The 19,569-nt window shown below is 38.6% G+C and overlaps 1 protein-coding gene across 1 annotated transcript in view; it reads left to right on the forward strand.

Annotated features, from left to right (window-relative positions):
- Window positions 1-19,569, forward strand: part of BRAF (B-Raf proto-oncogene, serine/threonine kinase) — a 375,820-nt gene that overhangs the window by 240,961 nt on the left and 115,290 nt on the right. The window contains exon 10 of the mRNA XM_053719002.1: window positions 11,043-11,127. Within this exon, the coding sequence (XP_053574977.1) occupies window positions 11,043-11,127 (85 nt within the window). The remainder of the gene's footprint in view (window positions 1-11,042; window positions 11,128-19,569) is intronic.

Consider the following 19,569-nt stretch of genomic DNA (forward strand, 5'->3'; position numbering starts at 1 on the left):
TCTGCAAGAATTGGATCCCAAGATCCGTTATTTTTATCATCTACCAAAGATCCACAAGGGTAGTGAGTGCCCTCCGGGTAGGCCCATTATATCTGGGATTGGATCCATTACAGATAAAGTCTCTAAATATATTGATTATTTTTTGCAAGATATTGTTAAGAACACCAGGGCCTACCTTAAGGATACCACTAGTGTGATTGGGATCTTTGAAGGAATCGAATGGAAAAGTAATTACTGTTGGATTACATGCGATGTATCAGCGTTATACACGTCAATACCGCATGATAAGGGGATACATGCTGTAGAAATGGAATTGATAAACTGGGGATTCAATGTAGTACATCAAAAATTCATCTTGCAGTGTATACAATTCATATTGGAACACAATTATTTCGCCTTCGAGGGTGTGTATTACAGACAGATCAGAGGAACAGCGATGGGTACAACCTTTGCCCCATCTTATGCCAATCTGTATATGCACACCTTCGAAGGCGAATTCATTTGGAAGACTCATAAGTTCAGTAAGAATATAGTTAAATATCACAGATATATTGATGACGTGATCATCCTATGGGAGGGGGATCTCAGTATAGTGGACGAGTTTGTTAGATATATTAATAATAATAATTATAATCTTAAATTCACTGAAAATCATTCTCGTACTGAAATTGAATTTCTTGACCTGCGACTATTTGTAAATAGTGATAACAAAATAGCAGTTACCAACTATAGGAAACCCACCGAAAGAAACAGTTTCATTGATTATAAGAGTGCCCATCAACGTCATTGGAAAGATAACATCCCCTACAGCCAGTTCCTTAGACTGAGAAGAAATTGTAGCTCTATTAGCGATTTCAATAAAGAAGCAGACATTATGGCGAACAAGCTTTTAGTTAAAGGATATGATCCAGTCAAAATCAAGGAATCTAGAAGTAAGGCTATGGGGCGTACTAGGGATTCACTGTTGAGAACAGATCATATGAGTTCGACAGGTAGACTCCATAAACAAAATGTACAGGATCAGGATTCCATCAGATTTATAACTACCTATAATGAAGGCCATATGATTGTCAAGGAGGCCTTTAGGAAACACTGGGGCATATTAAAATCAGATAGTATGTTAGCATCATCATTATCAGAACATCCACAAATCACCTTTAGGAAGGGTAGAAACTTGAGAAATCTGTTAGCCCCTAGTAAATTAAAAGCAGTGAAAGGAGATAAAACAACAGTGAATAAGAGCAATTGGCTAAGTTTGAAAGAAGGCACATATAAATGTGGTAAACAAAACTGTGGAATGTGCGAACATGTAAATAAAGATCCCAACTTCACAAATAGTGATAAATCTCGTAATTTTAAGATTCAATGCCGTTGCACTTGCGATTTTACTCATGTTGTATATTTATTAACTTGTGGGTGTGGTCTTATGTATGTGGGTCGCACGAAAAGGAAGATCAGACGTAGAGTGTCAGAACATCTCAATAATATTAGAAATGAGATGGATAAGCACAGTGTTCCCCTTCACTTTAGAGACACTCATGGTGGAGACCCCAGAACACTCAAGGTGCAGGTCATTGACTGGATTTCCCCCACCATCCCTAACAGACTACTTACATTACGCAAACGTGAGACATTCTGGATACAGAAGTTGAACTGTCTGTGTCCAGGTGGTCTCAATGTTGATTTAGATTTAGCAGCCTTCATGTAAGTTTCCTAATTTATAGCCTTTAGTTTAGGATAGGGTCCTTTAGTGTACAGTGTTTCAGAGATTTTTTTGGATAGGTGTACTTATGTACACATGTATGTTTATATATGTGTACATCTCTTTCTATATATACATTTGTGTATGCATGTATATATGTATGTGACAAAGAATCAATTAATCTATTTATTTATGATATATTTTTATTCTGAATGTTTTGGACATTTTAAATATTTTTAATATTTTAAATTAAATGATTTGAAGAATTTGAATATTTTTATGTCCTGAATATTTAAATAATATTTAAATATTTTTAAATCACTGTTAGTATGTATCTTACTGGTAGAATTTATGTATGCTAATTATTATAGAGCAGATAGGATACAATGGCTGTTCCCTTACACATTGTTTAGGTTTTGATCCATGCACAATATACACCTTATCATTAATGGCCATAAAACATTTGTGAAAATATATTTGTTTTTTAAATCTATTAGTGATAGTCTTTTGCGGTCTATTAACTTATATTTTTTGGTAAAATTTAGTAACTACATTTTTAACAGTACACTATTATATGTTTTTAATAGTATAAAATTAAAAATTTGTGTTTTTAATAGATTTTTGTCATAATAACATTGTTCTTTTTTTGTCTTTTGTTTTATACTATCCTTCAACATTTCATCTACAATTGGCAAAATACGCCTGTGAAAATCTAGTATATTGTAGCTTAGTAATGACATCCTTTGGTTTATTAACTTATTTCGTCTTAGTATAATTTATACATCATTCTTCAGTACTTTAGCATGGTTATGTTTTTAATAGTATTATAATATGTGCCATTTATTTAATATGTATCTTAATCCAAGTTCGCTTCCCACAATAAACACAGCAGGCAGGCTAGTTATATAACGAGACTTTTCTCCATCTAATGAAATAAGCCTGCTGGCTATATAGTACCTTGCGCTGTGAGAAGGGACATGAACTTTTACCTCTTGAGAAAGACCGCACGGTGGCGGTTGAAACGCGTTGAGGCTTTTTGGACTACATGAGGATCCGTACTTTGCTCCAGTGACGACATCGGCTTTTACACTGACGCTTTCTAACACAGCGTTTTTTCATCTGAAGTCACTACAACGGACATTAACCTAAAAACGGACACTTTTGGTTCCGAAATTTTCATTTGCAAAGATTTATGCTTTAACTGCCTTGGATATCATATGTTGTGTTAACAAACCGCCTGAATAAATTACAATTTTGTAAGTACAATTTAGAGAGTGGGGTGCGTTTGTTGTATCTACCTACACTTGAGTCTGTTTGCGCTTATTTGTTTCAGAGATTTGGGATTCTACTTTACTTCAGGAGGCACGCAGGACACCTTCGGTCATTTTTGCAGCAGCAGGTCTCGTATATAATAATTATTATACAGTTGTACTTATTTGCACTTATTGTGTTTTTTGCTCTATGTTTTTTCTTTAGGAATTTGTACAATAATTATTAGTGGTTCTTAAATAATACACGTTAATCCACTTCATTTATTTTTAATTTCTTATTTTTTATTAAGTATTAATTTTTATTATTATTATTTATCTTTTTGGTGTTTATTGTGTTACATCACAGCAATTTTGAATCACCCCTGGCAGCTAGCGCTGTTTAATAATTGTGTTTTGTAGTCCCGGCACTATAAACCTACCCTTTATTCTGTCCTGCAATAACCTTGTTGTCCCAAAATCAAAAAATCTGATATCTCTAATTATTGACATGGGTTCATTGAATGTGATTTTTCTCTAGTAAACCTCCTCTACTCCAGACGTATAATAGTTCAATCTTTTAGTCCCTGTAATCCACCGCAATTAGAACCACCACCTCCCCCCCCCCACCATGTAATGAGCCTCCTGGATTAGGAGGACCACATATGCGATTTCTCTTGCCTATACCGCAACCTCAACTACTCCCTTAGTATTTATTCTTACATAGTACCATAGTGTTGAATCTATCTACCCTACCTAGATCAGCAGGACTGATCAACATTACTTTCCAACTAAGTCTTCAATCTTAAATCATCTCTCGGTTGCCTCCTTTGAGGCCACTGAGATCAAGACAGAGCCCATAAGTGTCTAGATGTACTAGTTTGAAGGCTTTGCTACAGATTCTATTTATAACTAAGGGAGTCTAAATTGTATATTATGTTATATACTTTATATTATATTCTATATTTTATCAGTTCTAAAGACGGTGATGTGTTAAGAAAAACTGAGGTTGATTTACTGTTACCTTGCTATATGTGCAGTATCACAGTATCAACATTCTCCAATGTTATGTATCACAATGACCTTGTTGATTGTTACCATCTGTTTTATGCTGGCTGTACATGCAGCAATTTTGTATTGTCTTTATTTTTCATACTCAATAAAAATGTATTTAAAAAAAAAAAAAGAGGGAATGCTACGTCAAGGCCTCCCTATTCTTAGTTCCGTCTATCATTTGGACAGGAGTGGACTAAGGCTTCTCGCTTCTCAGTATTGTCTGCAAAAAAATAAAAAAATGTAAGGAATACCTGTAAGAAAATCACTTTCCTGGGCATCTAGCTGCTGGAAGCAGGCTGTAACTGAAGTTGTTCCACCAGCTTCTGTCACTCTTAGGGCCAATTGCATCTTGGGTCAGGTGAGGTCATTACTGTGATGTCTGGCCGGTGCGCATGTAAATGCAATATATATTTTTGGGTCCGATCATAGAAGCTGACAATCTCCATGTAGTTTTGTATGCTGTATACCACGTGTTCTACTGTCACAATCAGGGATAGATAAAGTATGGAAACGATAATTGTATGTAATATACCAATGATAATAATCAGCTAGATTACGAGTTTTGAGCGCTATAGAAAATTTAACGAACGCAACAAAAGTTATGTTATTTAATTTCCTATAGCGCTGCCATTACAAGTTTTCAAATATACACCTTTTATATGCAATATGGTTGCATTGAGCTCCATACTGCACCCAAAACAAGCGCTGTGTTTGACGTGCTTGTGAACGATTTCCCCATAGACATCAATGGGGAGAGCCGGCAAAAAAAACAAAATAAACACCTGCGATCGTGGAAACAAGAGTTCCGTAACTCAGCCCCATTGATGTCTAACACCCTAACATAAACCCTATGTCTGAACACCACTAATCTGCTGTCCCCAACATCGCTGACGCCTACCTACAGTTATTAACCCCTAATCTGCCACTCCCGATATCGCCACCACTATACTACATTTATAAACCCCCTAAACTGCCAGCCCTCCAAGTCGGAACAAGCTAAATTAAAATATATTAAACCCTAATGTAACCCTAACACCCCCTAACTTTAACATAAAAAAATATAGCTAAATTAAATTTACAAGTATTAACTTAATAAACCTATTAACCCATAAACCGCCAGCCCCCCCATCACAACAAGCTAAATTAAATAAACTATATTAACCCCTAACCCCCCTAACTTTAACATAATTAAATTATATCTAAATTAAAGGTTACAATTAACTAAGTACCTATTTAAAACTAAATGCCTGTGAAATAAAACCTAAGCTAGCTACAATATTATTAATAGTTACATTGTAGCTAGCTTAGGTTTTATTTTTATTTCACAGGTAAGTTTGTATTTTAACTAGGTAGACTAGTTAGTAAATAGTTTTTAACTATTTACTAACTGCCTAGTTCAAGTAATTACAAACTTAACTGTGAAATAAAACCCTGCCTTACACTAAAACCTACCATTACAAAAAATAAAAAAGCTACCATTACAAAAAACAAAACAAAAAAATATCCAAAAAAATAAAGATTAATCCTAATCCTAATACCCTTAAAAAAAAAAAAAACACCCCAAAATAAAAAAAAACTACTCTAGAATAAACTACCAAGGGCCCTTAAAAGGGCCTTTTGGTGGGCCCTTAAAAGGACCTTTTGTAGGGCATTGCCCAGAGATAAACAGCTCTTTTACTCCAAAAAAATACAAACACTCCCTAACACTATACAAACCCCCACCCCCCAAACTACCAAGGGCCCTTAAAAGGGCCTTTTGTAGGGCATTGCCCTGAGATAAACAGCTCTTTTTCTCCCAAAAAAATACAAACACCCCCTAAAAATATACATTACACAAAATAAATTATCAAAAATAAAAAAGTTATTCCTATTCTAATACCCATACAAAAAAACACCACAAAATAAAAAAACCTAATCTAGAATAAAATACCAATGGCCCTTAAAAGGGCCTTTTGTGGGGCATTGCCCCAAAGATATCAGCTCTTTTACCTGTAAAAAAAAAAATACAACCCCCCCAACAGTATTCGAATTAGCCAATAGAATGAGAGCTGCTTAAATCCTATTGGCTGATTTCAGATGAATAATATCTTTATTTGATACTTTAGGAGATTTTAGCTACCCCGGACGACTTCGACTATAGCGGTGTAATCTATCCCAGTGCGTCCAGTAAGTTATAAGGAATGGAAAGGACAGCATTTCCTATACTTAGAGAGATGTTTCCCATAACCGACTCAGCTAAGGAGGCTGGGCAAACATTCCCTAGGGTGAGAGGAGTAGTTTCCAGCTTAACTAAAGAGAACTACTATATCCTTAGAGGATAGTTAGATTGTTCAAGGGTCCTATGGACAATAATTAGAAAAGTGTTGTACACCTGGGCTTACTATGGCTTCCAGCTGTGTACTTTAATATTGTCACTAGTGCGACGGCTTATTGATTTGATGCGTTGTCTGATGCTATTAAGTCAGAAACTTCCCTGGATAAAATCCAGGATAGTATAAAGGCTTTCAAATTGGCTAATGCCTTCATTTCCAATTCTTCCCTTCAAGTTATCAAAATGGGAGCTTAGGTTTCAGGTTTCTCTGTTACAGCTCAGAGCCTTTTGGTTAGAGCCTTGCTCTACGGATGTATGCTCTAAGTCTACGTTTTTCACGATTCATTACAAGGGGAAGACCTTGTTAGAACCTGGCTTTATGGAAATAATCTTCTTTGAAATTTTAAATAATTAAAAAAAAATACAAATAGTCTGCTGTTGAATCAACGACAGCATCAAGGACATGCCTCCGATCCGGGATCGGTTCTTGTAGGGGGCAGACTTTCAGTCTTCGTTCAGGCTTGGGTTCCAGATGTTCAGAATTCCTGGGCAATAGAAGATAGTGTTCCAGGGATTCAAATTAGACAGGTTTCTGCTTTCAAGATTCTCTGCAGATCTCAAAAGGAAAGGCGTTCTTACACTGCGTAAGAGACATCTCAGTACTGGGAATGATTGGTCCAGTTCCAGTACAGGTACAGTTGTTCCCCAAAAAAAGAGGGAATTTTCAAATCACTTTTTAGATCTCAAGAGTCTAAACAGATTTTATTAGTGTACCGTCCTTCAAGATGGCGTCTATTCGTTCCATTCTTCCCTTCATCCAAGAGGGTCAATTTATGACAACTGTGGATTTTAAGGATGTGTACCTTCATGTGCCATTCATAAGTTGGCCCTTCTTTCCGGTCTTGCCTCAGCTCTGAGTTTTCACGAAGGCTCTGGGAGCGCTGTTGGCGGTTCTTCGGTTAAGGGACATTGCAATAGCGTCCTATCTGGATTTACTTTCTAGTCCAGACACCATCTTTACAGCTAGAAAGATTTCACTCGGATTTGGTGTTTTCCTTGTCCCAAGCACAAGGTTAACTTTCTTGGGAACAATTATAGATTCCATATAAGTTAAGATTTTTCTGACGGAAGGTCAGGATATCAGAGATTATCGATATTTGTTTAGTCATTTAGTCCACTCCTTGGCCTTCAATGGCTTAGTATGCTCAGGCAATGGATCGGAGATTATACGTTGTCTCCTCAAATACTACTGGAGCAGGAGACAAGGGATTCTCTTCAATGGTGGTAGTCTCTGGATTATCTCTCCCAGGGAACCTGCTTTCGCAGACCATTTTGGATGTTTGTGTTCACAAACGCCAGCCTTCTAGGGTGGGGAGCAGTCTGGGGCTTCCTAAGGGCTCAGGGGGTTTGGACTCAGCCAGAGTCTTATCTACTATAAACATTCTAGAGTTGAGAACAATCTAGCATGTTCTTCTGGCCTGACCTCAGTTAGCCTCGGTCTAGTTTCTCAGGTTCCAGTCTACCAAAAGGACGTCCGTGTCTTATATCAATCATCAGGGAGGAACAAGGAGTTAGTTAGCGATGACAGAGGTATCCAAAATAATTCTGTGGGCGAAGGCCCATTCTTGCTGCCTGTTGGCAATCTACATCCCAGAGGGGAACATTTGGGAGGAGGATTTCCTACGCAGGCAGTCCTCTAATCCAGGGGAGTGGGGAATCTATCTGGAGGTGTTATCCAGTTTTTTACTCTGTTTGCTTTTCTTCTTCGGGTTATTGCTTGAATCTAGCAGGAGAGGGCTTCAGTGGTCCTCATAGCACCAATTTTGCCTTGTGGGATTTGGTATACAGATGGACGTGTCATCATCTCTGCCATCTTGGGGGCTTCAGTTGAGGAAGGACCTTCTAATTCATGGGCCCCTACTTCACCAAAATCTGGTTTTTCTGATACTGATTGCTTGGAGTTTGAACACTTCTTATCCAAGCAGGGTTTTTCTGACTCTGTCACTGTGACCATGATTCAGGTTAAAGAACCTGTTATTAGTAAAAAAGAGAGAAGAAATTTATACGATATAGGGTAAATATCTCTATTGGTGTGGATCCATGGACTACTCATGGAGTAGATAGTATTCCTAGAATTTGGTCTTTCTCCTTACACAAATGTCTGGTAAATGTCCCAGATGTACAATTCTTTTGTCAGGCCCTGGTCAGGATCAGGCCTGTGTTCATACAGTTACTCCTCCATGGAGTCTGATTTTAGTTTTCAGAGTTCTTCAAGGGACTCCATTTGAGCCTATTCTTTCCTTTTGATATTGAGTTGTTCTCTTGGAAAAGTTTTATTTCTTGTTAATATTTTTTCTGCTCGGAGAGTGTCAGAGCTCTCGGCATTTCAGTATGAGGCTCCTTATCTTATTTCCATTCAGATGAGGTAGTTTTATGTACTAAATTAGGATTTCTTCCTAAGGTTGTTCCTGATTGGAACATTAATCGGGAGATTGTTGTTTTTTCCTTGTGTCCTAATCATTTTTCTCAGAAGGAAGGACTTCTGTTCAATTTGGACGTGGTCCGTGCTTTAAAATTTTATTTACAGGCGCTTAAGGACTTACGTTAGTCCTCTTCCTTTTTTGTGGTTTTCTCAGGAAAATGTAAGGGACAGAAAGCTTTGGCTACTTCTCTTTCTTTTTGACTGAAGAGTATAATACATTTTGCATATGAGACTGCTGGACAGCGGCCTCCCGAGAGTGTTACGGCTCATTACACGAAGGCTATTGGAATGGATTTGCAAGGCTGCAACTTGGTCCTCTCTTCACACTTTTTCAAAATTCTACAAATTTGACTCTTTTGCCTCGGCTGAGGCAGCTTTTGGGAGAAAGGTTCTTCAAGCAGTGGTGCCTTCCCTTTGGGTTCCCTGTCTTGTCCCTCCCGTATCATCTGTGTACTCTAGCTTGGTTTTGGATCCCATTAGTAATTGAGATGATCCGTGGACTCATCGTGTCATAAAAATGAAAACAAAATTTATGCTTACCTGATAAATTTATTTCTTTTTTGACACGATGAGCCCACGGCCCGCCCTGTGTTTTTAGACAGGTTGTGGGTTATTGCAAACTTCAGACACCTGCACCTTGGCTTTTCCTTTCTCTTCCTAACTTCGGTCGAATGACTGGAGTGGGAGGGAAGGGAGGAGCTATTTAACAGCTCTGCTGTGGTGCTCTTTGCCTCCTCCTGCTGACCAGGAGGTGAATATCCCATTAGTAATTGAGATGATCCGTGGACTCATCGTGTCAAAAAATAAATAAATTTATCAGGTAAGCATAAATTTAGTTTTTTTTATTTTGGATGTTTGTATTTTTTTTAAAGGTAAAAGAGTTGATATCTTTGGCGCAATGCCCCACAAAAGGCCTTTTTAAGGGCCATTGGTAGTTTATTGTAGGCTAGGGTTTTTTTTTTATTTTCGGGGGGCTTTTTTATTTTGAGAGGGCTACTAGATTAGGTGTAATTCTTTTTTTATTTTTGATAATTTGTTATTTTTCGTAATTTAGTGTTTGTGTTTTTTTGTAATGTTGTTAGTTTTTATTTTTTGTAATTAGATACTTTTTGTAATTTTTAGAGAAGTGTTAGGATTTTTTTATTTGTAGTTTAGTATTATTTAATTGGTCGTTTTAGTTTAAAAATTATAATAGTTTAATTGTTTAAAATTATTTTTTTTAATTTGACAGGTAATTTTTAATTTAAGCGAGGGAAATTGTAATTTTAATATAAAGTTAGGGGGTCGTTAGGTTTAGGGGTTACTAGTTTAAATTAGTTTATTTCGTTGTGGGGGCTTTCGGTTTAGGGGTTAATAGGTTTATTAGAGCGGCGGTGTAGGCGGATGGCATATTAGGGGTTAATAATATTTAAATAGTGTTTGCCATGCGGGAGGGCGGCGGTTTAGGGGTTAATACACTTATTATAGTGAGGACAATGTCGGGGAGCGGCAGAATAGGGGGTTAATAAAAAATTTTTAGTGGCTGCTATGTCGAGAGCGGCAGATTAGGGGTTAATACATTTATTATAGTGTTTGCGATGCAGGATGGCCTCGGTTTAGGGGTTAATAGGTAGTTTATGGGTGTTTAGTGTACTTTGTAACACTTTAGTTATGAGTTTTATGCTACAGCTTTGTAGCGTAACTACTGACTTTAGATAGCGGTACAGATCTTGTTGTTTTAGGCTGTAACACTTTTTAGCCAGAATCCAAAACTTGTAATACCGGCCCTATGGAAATCCCATGAAAAACATATTTTTAACGTGTGTGTGACTGACGTTGCATTACAGGCTAAAAGGTGTGCGGTACAACTATAACAACAACACTTGTAATAGCTGTGGTGCTGTTATAACGCTGAAAATGCCATATTTTCAGCGTTACAAGCCGCAATGCAAAACTTGTAATCTAGATGAATGTTATTTATCTGTGTTTAACATTGCTATATTCCACACAACAATTGTTTGCACACTTTACCTATTTCCGATTTTCCTCAACATGGCTCTACCTATTACTTTAGAGAAGGAGGAGATATGGAAATCCCACAATTTTCAGAGTGCTTTACAGAAAGGGGGGTCAAAACTATAAAAATATATTACAAAGTTTTTTGTTTTTTACACGAAAACATTTTTATTACAATTTCAGAGTGTTTTACATCCATTTTAAACAACTCTTTTGGAAATATTGACTTGCATTTTTTTTTTTTTATAGGGGATGTGGCTGTGAAAATGTTGAATGTAACTGCACCAACGCCTCAGCAGCTACAGGCCTTTAAGAATGAAGTTGGAGTGCTGAGGTAAAGTTAAGAGATGATGTTAATGCACACGGTAATGAAACAGTCAGCCACACTTATTTGTCTGGAATTGTTATTCTGTGCAAGAAACGGTAAATGGAGCTAGTTCCCTAACCCAAAAACACTAATGTGCAGCTGGAGTTTCTACTAAAAACAATTCAGTTATCTTTTTTTACATTTTTATATTAACCATGTGGTATGTTTTACTATTACTACTTTACTACATTTATTGTTTTTTTTTTTATATTGATTTATTTATAAATCAACATATACAAAGGTAAATGAATGCATCCAAGGAACAAAATCTGTGTACATTAACAATCTGGTCCAGTAGGACTTGGGTCCCTAAAGGAACTATCGTCTTAGGGAACAATAATTACTTCATTATATGCTCCCTATATGTACACCACCAATCAAGATTACTGTGGGGTATAGTTTATGTGTTTATTTTTTAGTGTGGTTAAAGGAACATTGCTCTAGAATTGTGATCAGAGTTGTATGTAATGCACTGCTACTTAAAGTGACAGTCTACTCCAAGAATTTTTATTTTTTAAAAAGGTACTGTAGATAATCCGTTTTATTAGCCATTCCCCAGTTTTGCATAACCAACATGGTTAACTTAATATACTTTTCAACCCTGATTACTTTGTATCTAAGTCTCTGCAGAGTGCCTCCTTATCTTCGTTCTTTTGACTGACTTATGAGTCGGCACTCATTGGTTAAAATGCAACTCCAGGGGCATGAGCACAATGTAATCAATATTGCACACATGAACTGGTGCTGTTTAGCTGTGAAATGCTGTCAAAATGCAGAGGCAGCCTTTCAAGGTTAGGAATTAACATATGAGCCTACCTAGGTTTAACAAAGAATGCCAAGAGAACAAAGCAAATTTGATGATAAAAGTAAATTGGAAAGTTGTTTAAAATTGCATGTCCTATCTGAATCATGAAAGTTTAATGTTGAATAGATTGTCACTTTAATTTAGTGTAATATCCTGTTATTTCTCCTTCCTTTCCACTTTCTCCACCATCACTCCTTGTTTTTGTAGATTTTATATATCTTTTCATAGTGATACTTTTCTACGTGTGTGCGCATATTTTCTTTCATGTAAGTGGCAAAAGTCCATGAGCTAGTGACGTATGGGATATACATTCCTACCAGGAGGGGGCAAAGTTTCCCAAACCTCAAAATGCCTATAAATACACCTCCCACCACACTCATACCTTAGTTTTACAAACTTTGCCTCCTATGTAGGTGGTAAAGTAAGTTGTGCTTGATTTCTTCTGTAATAGGCGCTTCTAAGCATTCTGAAGCCCAATTCCTCTGAGTACAGTGTTTGTCAAAGGGATGTGAAGGGAGTATTGCCTATTGATTTTATGGTTTCACCCATGGGAAATCTATTCAAAGACTCTCTAACCGGTCGCAGGGATTCATCCCCTGCCTCCCTTTTCAGATCGACGACATACTCCTATACCATTGCCTCTGCTGATATTTTTCAGTACTGGTTTGGCTGTCTGCTATATGTGGATGGGTGTCTTCTGGTAAGTATGTATAATTTTTTAAGACACACATCAATGTTTGGCGCTTCATATTATATTGTAAAGTTTTAAAAATGTGTTTGCTTATATTTGCCATGAGTCAGGTCTTTGTATATTTCCCTTTTTTGCAGACTATTAGTTTCAGTATGGAAATTGTTTGGGAAGATTATTTAAATTTTTTCCTACTTGGGGTTCCAGTTCTTTCAATTTGACTTTGTTTTCCCAAAATTTTTCGCCTTGTAAACTAGGCTCGCAAGGACACAAAATAACGTTATTTATGGCATCATTCTTGGAGCGAAATTTTTTTGGCACGAAGTTGCGTCTATAGTGACGCAAGTCTCATCATTTCCTGCGTCTTTGTTGACATTGGTTCTTTTGGCGCGATGTCGCGCTTGTTATGATATCAGTTGTGTCATTTCCTGGCGTAAGCTTTGGCGCAAAAAATGTCACTTCCTTTTGCGTCATGCGTCATACTTGGCGCCAATGTTTTTTGTATATAACTCTTCTTCCTTTAATGCTTCTGGTTCTCTCTATATTTTTAAGAGCTATGATGCCTATTTTCCTGCATCTTACTTTAGCATGAGCATTTTTTCCCATTCCTGAAACTGGATATTTTGTTTAAATGTTTCTTTCTTTTTACATTTTGCAAGATGTCTCAGTCTGATTCTGCCTATGAATTTGCTGTAGAAACCATGCTGCATGAACACAGTTCTACCAAAGCCAAGTGTGTCTGTTGTAAATTAGCTGATGTTATTTCTTCAGCTCAATTATGTGGCATTTGTCATGACAAGCTGTTGAATGCTGATAATGTTTCTATTAGTACAAATACATCGTCTGTTATTCCTCCAACATCTAATGTACCTGATATTCCTGCAGATGTAAAGAATTATATTGCTGCAGCTATAGAAAAGGCTATGCAAACACAAAAGAGAGTTGCCACAGAAAAATGTCTACTCTCTATAAGTATGCACCTTTTGCACTCTGGGCCCTGACTATAGGGCGGAAAAAATCCTAACTGGATTAATAAAATATAACTTGTATTAATTAAAAATGAAAAAAACAAAAACATTGGTTATGTGACATACAAGTTAAAAACTTCACAGATGCGGGTTGATGCTATATCTTAAGAGACTCACTATTTAAGTAAATACGGCCTATATAAATAGAAGATAAATGTGGTCTCGCAATGAAAAATACTAACCACTTACGGTTGGTTACAGCTAGTATCTAATATATCAAGTTAATATGTAGCTAATTGGCTACATATTAACTTGATATATTGGATACCAGCTGTAACCAACCGTAAGTGGTTAGTATTTTTCATTGCGTGATATTAATACAGAGTCTAAGCATGGATAACTTTTCATACACAATAAAATTTGACACAAAAATAAAGTTCTTCATTCATTACAAATTTCCACACTGTTTATACTGCTGAATAAAGTTTAACTTGACTATTATAATTGTATTGTGAAATACGTTGATTTCGAATATACACTTTGGAAGAATTACTATAAACTAGTGAGCAACTACTATATCTTAATATGAGACCACATTTATCTTCTAATTATATAGGCCGTATTTACTTATATAGTGAGTCTCTTTAGATATAGCATCAACCCGCATCTGTGACGTTTTTAACTTGTATGTCACATAACCAATGTTTTTTGTATTTTAATTTTCCACGGATTCATCCTTACTTGTGGGATATTATCCTTCCTAACAGGAAGTGGCAAAGAGAGCACCACAGCAGAGCTGTCTATATAGCTCCCCCCTTAACTCCACCCCCCAGTCATTCTCTTTGCTGGCTCTAAGCAGGAAGGGTAAAGTGAAAGAGGTGTTAAGCTGTTAGTTTTATTTTATCTAATTTCTCTGCAACTGACTGCTTGGAGATTGAACGCTTGATTCTATCAAAGCGGGGTTTCTCTGAATCAGTCATAAATACCTTGATTCAGGCTCGGAAGCCTGTTACCAGGAAAATCTATCATAAGATATGGCATAAATATCTTTTTTGGTGTGAATCCAAAGGCTTCTCCTGGAGTAAAATCAGGATTCCTAGGATTTTGTCTTTTCTCCAAGAGGGATTGGAGAAAGGATTGTCAGCTAGTTCCCTAAAAGGACAGATATCTGCTCTGTCTATTTCGTTGCACAAGCGTCTGGCAGATGTTCCAGACGTTCAGGCTTTCTCTTGTTAAGTGTATCCAGTCCACGGATCATCCATTACTTATGGGATATTCTCCTTCCCAACAGGAAGTTGCAAGAGGATCACCCACAGCAGAGCTGCTATATAGCTCCTCCCCTAACTGTCATATCCAGTCATTCTCTTGCAAGCCTCAACCAAGATGGAGGTCGTAAGAGGAGTGTGGTGTTTTATACTTAGTTTATTCTTCAATCAAAAGTTTGTTATTTTTAAATGGTGCCGGAGTGTACTGTTTATCTCGGGCAGTATTTAGAAGAAGAATCTGCCTGCGTTTTCTATGATCTTAGCAGAAGTAACTAAGATCCATGGCTGTTCTCACATATTCTGAGGAGTGAGGTAACTTCAGAGAGGGAATGGCGTGCAGGTTTTCCTGCAATATGGTATGTGCAGTTAATAATTTTCTAGGGATGGAATTTGCTAGAAAATGCTGCTGATACCAAACTAATGTAAGTAAAGCCTTAAATGCAGTGACAGCGACTGGTATCAGGCTTATTAATAGAGATGCATACTATTATAAAAATGTAATATAAAACGTTTGCTGGCATGTTTAATCGTTTTTATATGTATTTGGTGATAAAACTTATTGGGGCCTAGTTTTTTTCCATATGGCTGGCTTGAATTTGGCCTAGAAACAGTTTCCTTAGGCTTTCCACTGTTGTAATATGAGTGGGAGGGGCCTATTTTGCCGTTTTTTTTGCACAGCAAAAATTACACACACAGACATCCAGCTTCTTCCTGCATGATCCAGGACATCTCTGGAGGGCTCAAAAGGCTTCAAAGTCGTTTTTGAGGGAGGTAAAAAGCCACAGTAGAGCTGTGGCGGCAGTTGTGACTGTTTGAAAAAAAATAAATAAAAAAAAAAATAACGTTTTTGTCTTTTATTATTTTTTGGGTATTAAGGGGTTAATCATCCATTTGCAAGTGGGTGCAATGCTCTGCTAACTTGTTACATACACTGTAAAAATTTCGTTAGTGTAACTGCCTTTTTTCACTTATTTCAAATTTTGACAAAATTTGTGTTTCTTAAAGGTGCAGTAACGTTTTTTATATTGCTTGTAAACTTGTTTAAAGTGTTTTCCAAGCTTGCTAGTCTCATTACTAGTCTGTTTAAACATGTCTGACACAGAGGAAACTACTTGTTCATTATGTTTGAAAGCCATGGTGGAGCCCCATAGGAGAATGTGTACTAAATGTATTGATTTCACCTTAAACAGTAAAGATCAGTCTTTAACTATAAAAGAAATATCACCAGAAGATTCTGACGAGGGGGAAGTTATGCCGACTAACTCTCCCCACGTGTCAGACCCTTAGCCTCCCGCTCAGGGGATGCACACTAATATGGCGCCAATTACATCAGGGACGCCCATAGCGATTACCTTGCAGGACATTGCTGCAATCATGAATAATACCCTGTCAGGTATTATCCAGGTTGCCTGAATTAAGAGGCAAGCGCGATTGCTCTGGGGTTAGGAGAAATACAGAGCGCGCAGATGCTGTAAGGGCCATGTCTGATACTGCGTCACAATATGCACATCATAAGGACGGAGAGCTTCAGTCTGTTGGTGACATCTCTGATTCGGGGAATCCTGATTCAGAGATTTCTAATTTTAAATTTAAGCTTGAGAACCTCCGTGTGTTGCTTGGGGAGGTATTAGCTGCTCTGAATGACTGTAACACAGTTGCAGTACCAGAGAAATTGTGTAGGCTGGATAAATACTATGCGGTACCGGTGTGTACTGATGTTTTTCCTATACCTACAGAAATTATTAGCAAGGAGTGGGATAGACCGGGTGTGCCTTTTTCCCCACCTCCTATATTTAGAAAAATGTTTCCAATAGACGCCACTACACGGGACTTATGGCAGACGGTCCCTAAGGTGGAGGGAGCAGTTTCTACTTTAGCAAAGCGTACTACTATCCCGGTTGAGGACAGTTGTGCTTTTTCAGATCCAATGGATAAAAAATTGGAGGGTTACCTTAACAAAATGTTTATTCAACAAGGTTTTATTTTACAGCCCCTTGCATGCATTGCGCCTGTCACGGCCGCGGCAGCATTCTGGTTTGAGGCCCTGGAAGAGGCCATCCATACAGCTCCATTGACTGAAATTATTGACAAGCTTAGAACACTTAAGCTAGCTAACTCATTTGTTTCTGATGCCATTGTTCATTTGACTAACCTAACGGCTAAGAATTCCGGATTCGCCATCCAATCGCGTAGGGCGCTATGGCTTAAATCCTGGTCAGCTGACGTGACTTCGAAGTCTAAATTACTCAACATTCCTTTCAAGGGGCAGACCTTATTCGGGCCTGGTTTGAAGGAAATTATTGCTGACATTACTGGAGGTAAGGGTCACACCCTTCCTCAGGGCAGGGCCAAAGCAAAGGCCAAACAGTCTAATTTTCGTGCCTTTCGAAATTTCAAGGCAGGTCCAGCATCAACTTCCTCCGCTTCAAAACAAGAGGGAACTTTTGCTCAATATAAGCAGGCATGGAAACCTAACCAGTCCTGGAACAAAGGCAAGCAGGCCAGAAAGCCTGCTGCTGCCTCTAAGACAGCATGAAGGAACGGCCCCCTATCCGGCGACGGATCTAGTAGGGGGCAGACTTTCTCTCTCTCTTCGCCCAGGCGTGGGCAAGAGATGTTCAGGATCCCTGGGCGTTGGAGATCATATCTCAGGGATATCTTCTGGACTTCAAAGCTTCCCCTCCACAAGGGAGATTTCATCTTTCAAGGCTATCTGCAAATCGGATAAAGAAAGAGGCATTCCAACGCTGTGTGCAAGACCTCCTAGTTATGGGAGTGATCCATCCAGTTCCGCGGACGGAACAAGGACAGCGTTTTTATTCGAATCTGTTTGTGGTTCCCAAAAAAGAGGGAACCTTCAGACCAATTTTGGATCTAAAGATCTTAAACATATTCCTCAGAGTTCCATCTTTCAAAATGGAAACTATTCAGACCATCCTACCCATGATCCAAGAAGGTCAGTACATGACCACAGTGGACTTAAAGGATGCCTACCTTCACATACCGATTCACAAAGATCATCATCGGTTTCTAAGGTTTGCCTTTCTAGACAGGCATTACCAATTTGTAGCTCTTCCCTTCGGGTTGGCTACAGCCCCGAGAATCTTTACAAAGGTTCTGGGCTCACTTCTGGCGGTTCTAAGACCGCGAGGCATAGCGGTGGCTCCGTGTCTAGACGACATCCTGATACAGGCGTCAAGCTTTCAAGTTGCCAAGTCTCATACAGAGATAGTTCTGGCATTTCTGAGGTCGCACGGGTGGAAAGTGAACGAGGAAAAGGGTTCTCTATCCCCACTCACAAGAGTCTCCTTCTTAGGGACTCTTATAGATTCTGTAGAAATGAAAATTTACCTGACGGAGTCCAGGTTATCAAAACTTCTAAATGCTTGCCGTGTTCTTCACTCCATTCCGCGCCCTTCGGTAGCTCAGTGTATGGAGGTAATCGGCTTAATGGTAGCGGCAATGGACATAGTGCCATTTGCGCGCCTTCATCTCAGACCGCTGCAATTATGCATGCTGAGTCAGTGGAATGGGGATTACACAGATTTGTCCCCTCTGCTAAATCTGGATCAAGAGACCAGAGATTCTCTTCTATGGTGGTTGTCTCGGGTACACCTGTCCAAGGGTATGATCTTTCACAGGCCAGATTGGACAATTGTAACAACAGATGCCAGCCTTCTAGGTTGGGGTGCAGTCTGGAATTCCCTGAAGGCACAGGGATCGTGGACTCAGGAGGAGAAACTCCTTCCAATAAATATTCTGGAGTTAAGAGCGATATTCAATGCTCTTCTGGCTTGGCCTCAGTTAGCAACACTGAGGTTCATCAGATTTCAGTCGGACAACATCACGACTGTGGCTTACATCAACCATCAAGGGGGAACCAGGAGTTCCCTAGCGATGTTAGAAGTCTCAAATATAATTCGCTGGGCAGAGTACCACTCTTGCCACCTGTCAGCAATCCATATCCCAGGCGTGGAGAACTGGGAGGCGGATTTTCTAAGTCGTCAGACTTTCCATCCGGGGGAGTGGGAACTCCATCCGGAGGTGTTTGCTCAGTTGATTCATCGTTGGGGCAAACCAGAGTTGGATCTCATGACGTCTCGCCAGAACGCCAAGCTTCCTTGTTACGGATCCAGGTCCAGGGACCCAGAAGCGACGCTGATAGATGCTCTAGCAGCGCCTTGGTTCTTCAACCTGGCTTATGTGTTTCCACCGTTTCCTCTGCTCCCTCGACTGATTGCCAAAATCAAACAGGAGAGAGCATCAGTGATTCTGATAGCACCTGCGTGGCCACGCAGGACTTGGTATGCAGACCTAGTGGACATGTCATCCTTTCCACCATGGACTCTGCCTCTAAGACGGGACCTTCTGATACAAGGTCCTTTCAATCATCCAAATCTAATTTCTCTGAGACTGACTGCATGGAGATTGAACGCTTGATTCTATCAAAGCGTGGCTTCTCCGAGTCAGTCATTGATACTTTAATACAGGCACGAAAGCCTGTTACCAGGAAAATCTACCACAAGATATGGAGTAAATATCTTTATTGGTGTGAATCCAAGAATTACTCATGGAGTAAGGTTAGGATTCCTAGAATATTGTCTTTTCTCCAAGAGGGCTTGGACAAAGGATTATCAGCTAGTTCCTTAAAGGGACAGATTTCTGCCCTGTCTATTCTTTTGC

Source organism: Bombina bombina, chromosome 6 (genome assembly GCF_027579735.1).
Source record: "Bombina bombina isolate aBomBom1 chromosome 6, aBomBom1.pri, whole genome shotgun sequence".
In the NCBI taxonomy this organism is placed as follows: domain Eukaryota; kingdom Metazoa; phylum Chordata; class Amphibia; order Anura; family Bombinatoridae; genus Bombina; species Bombina bombina.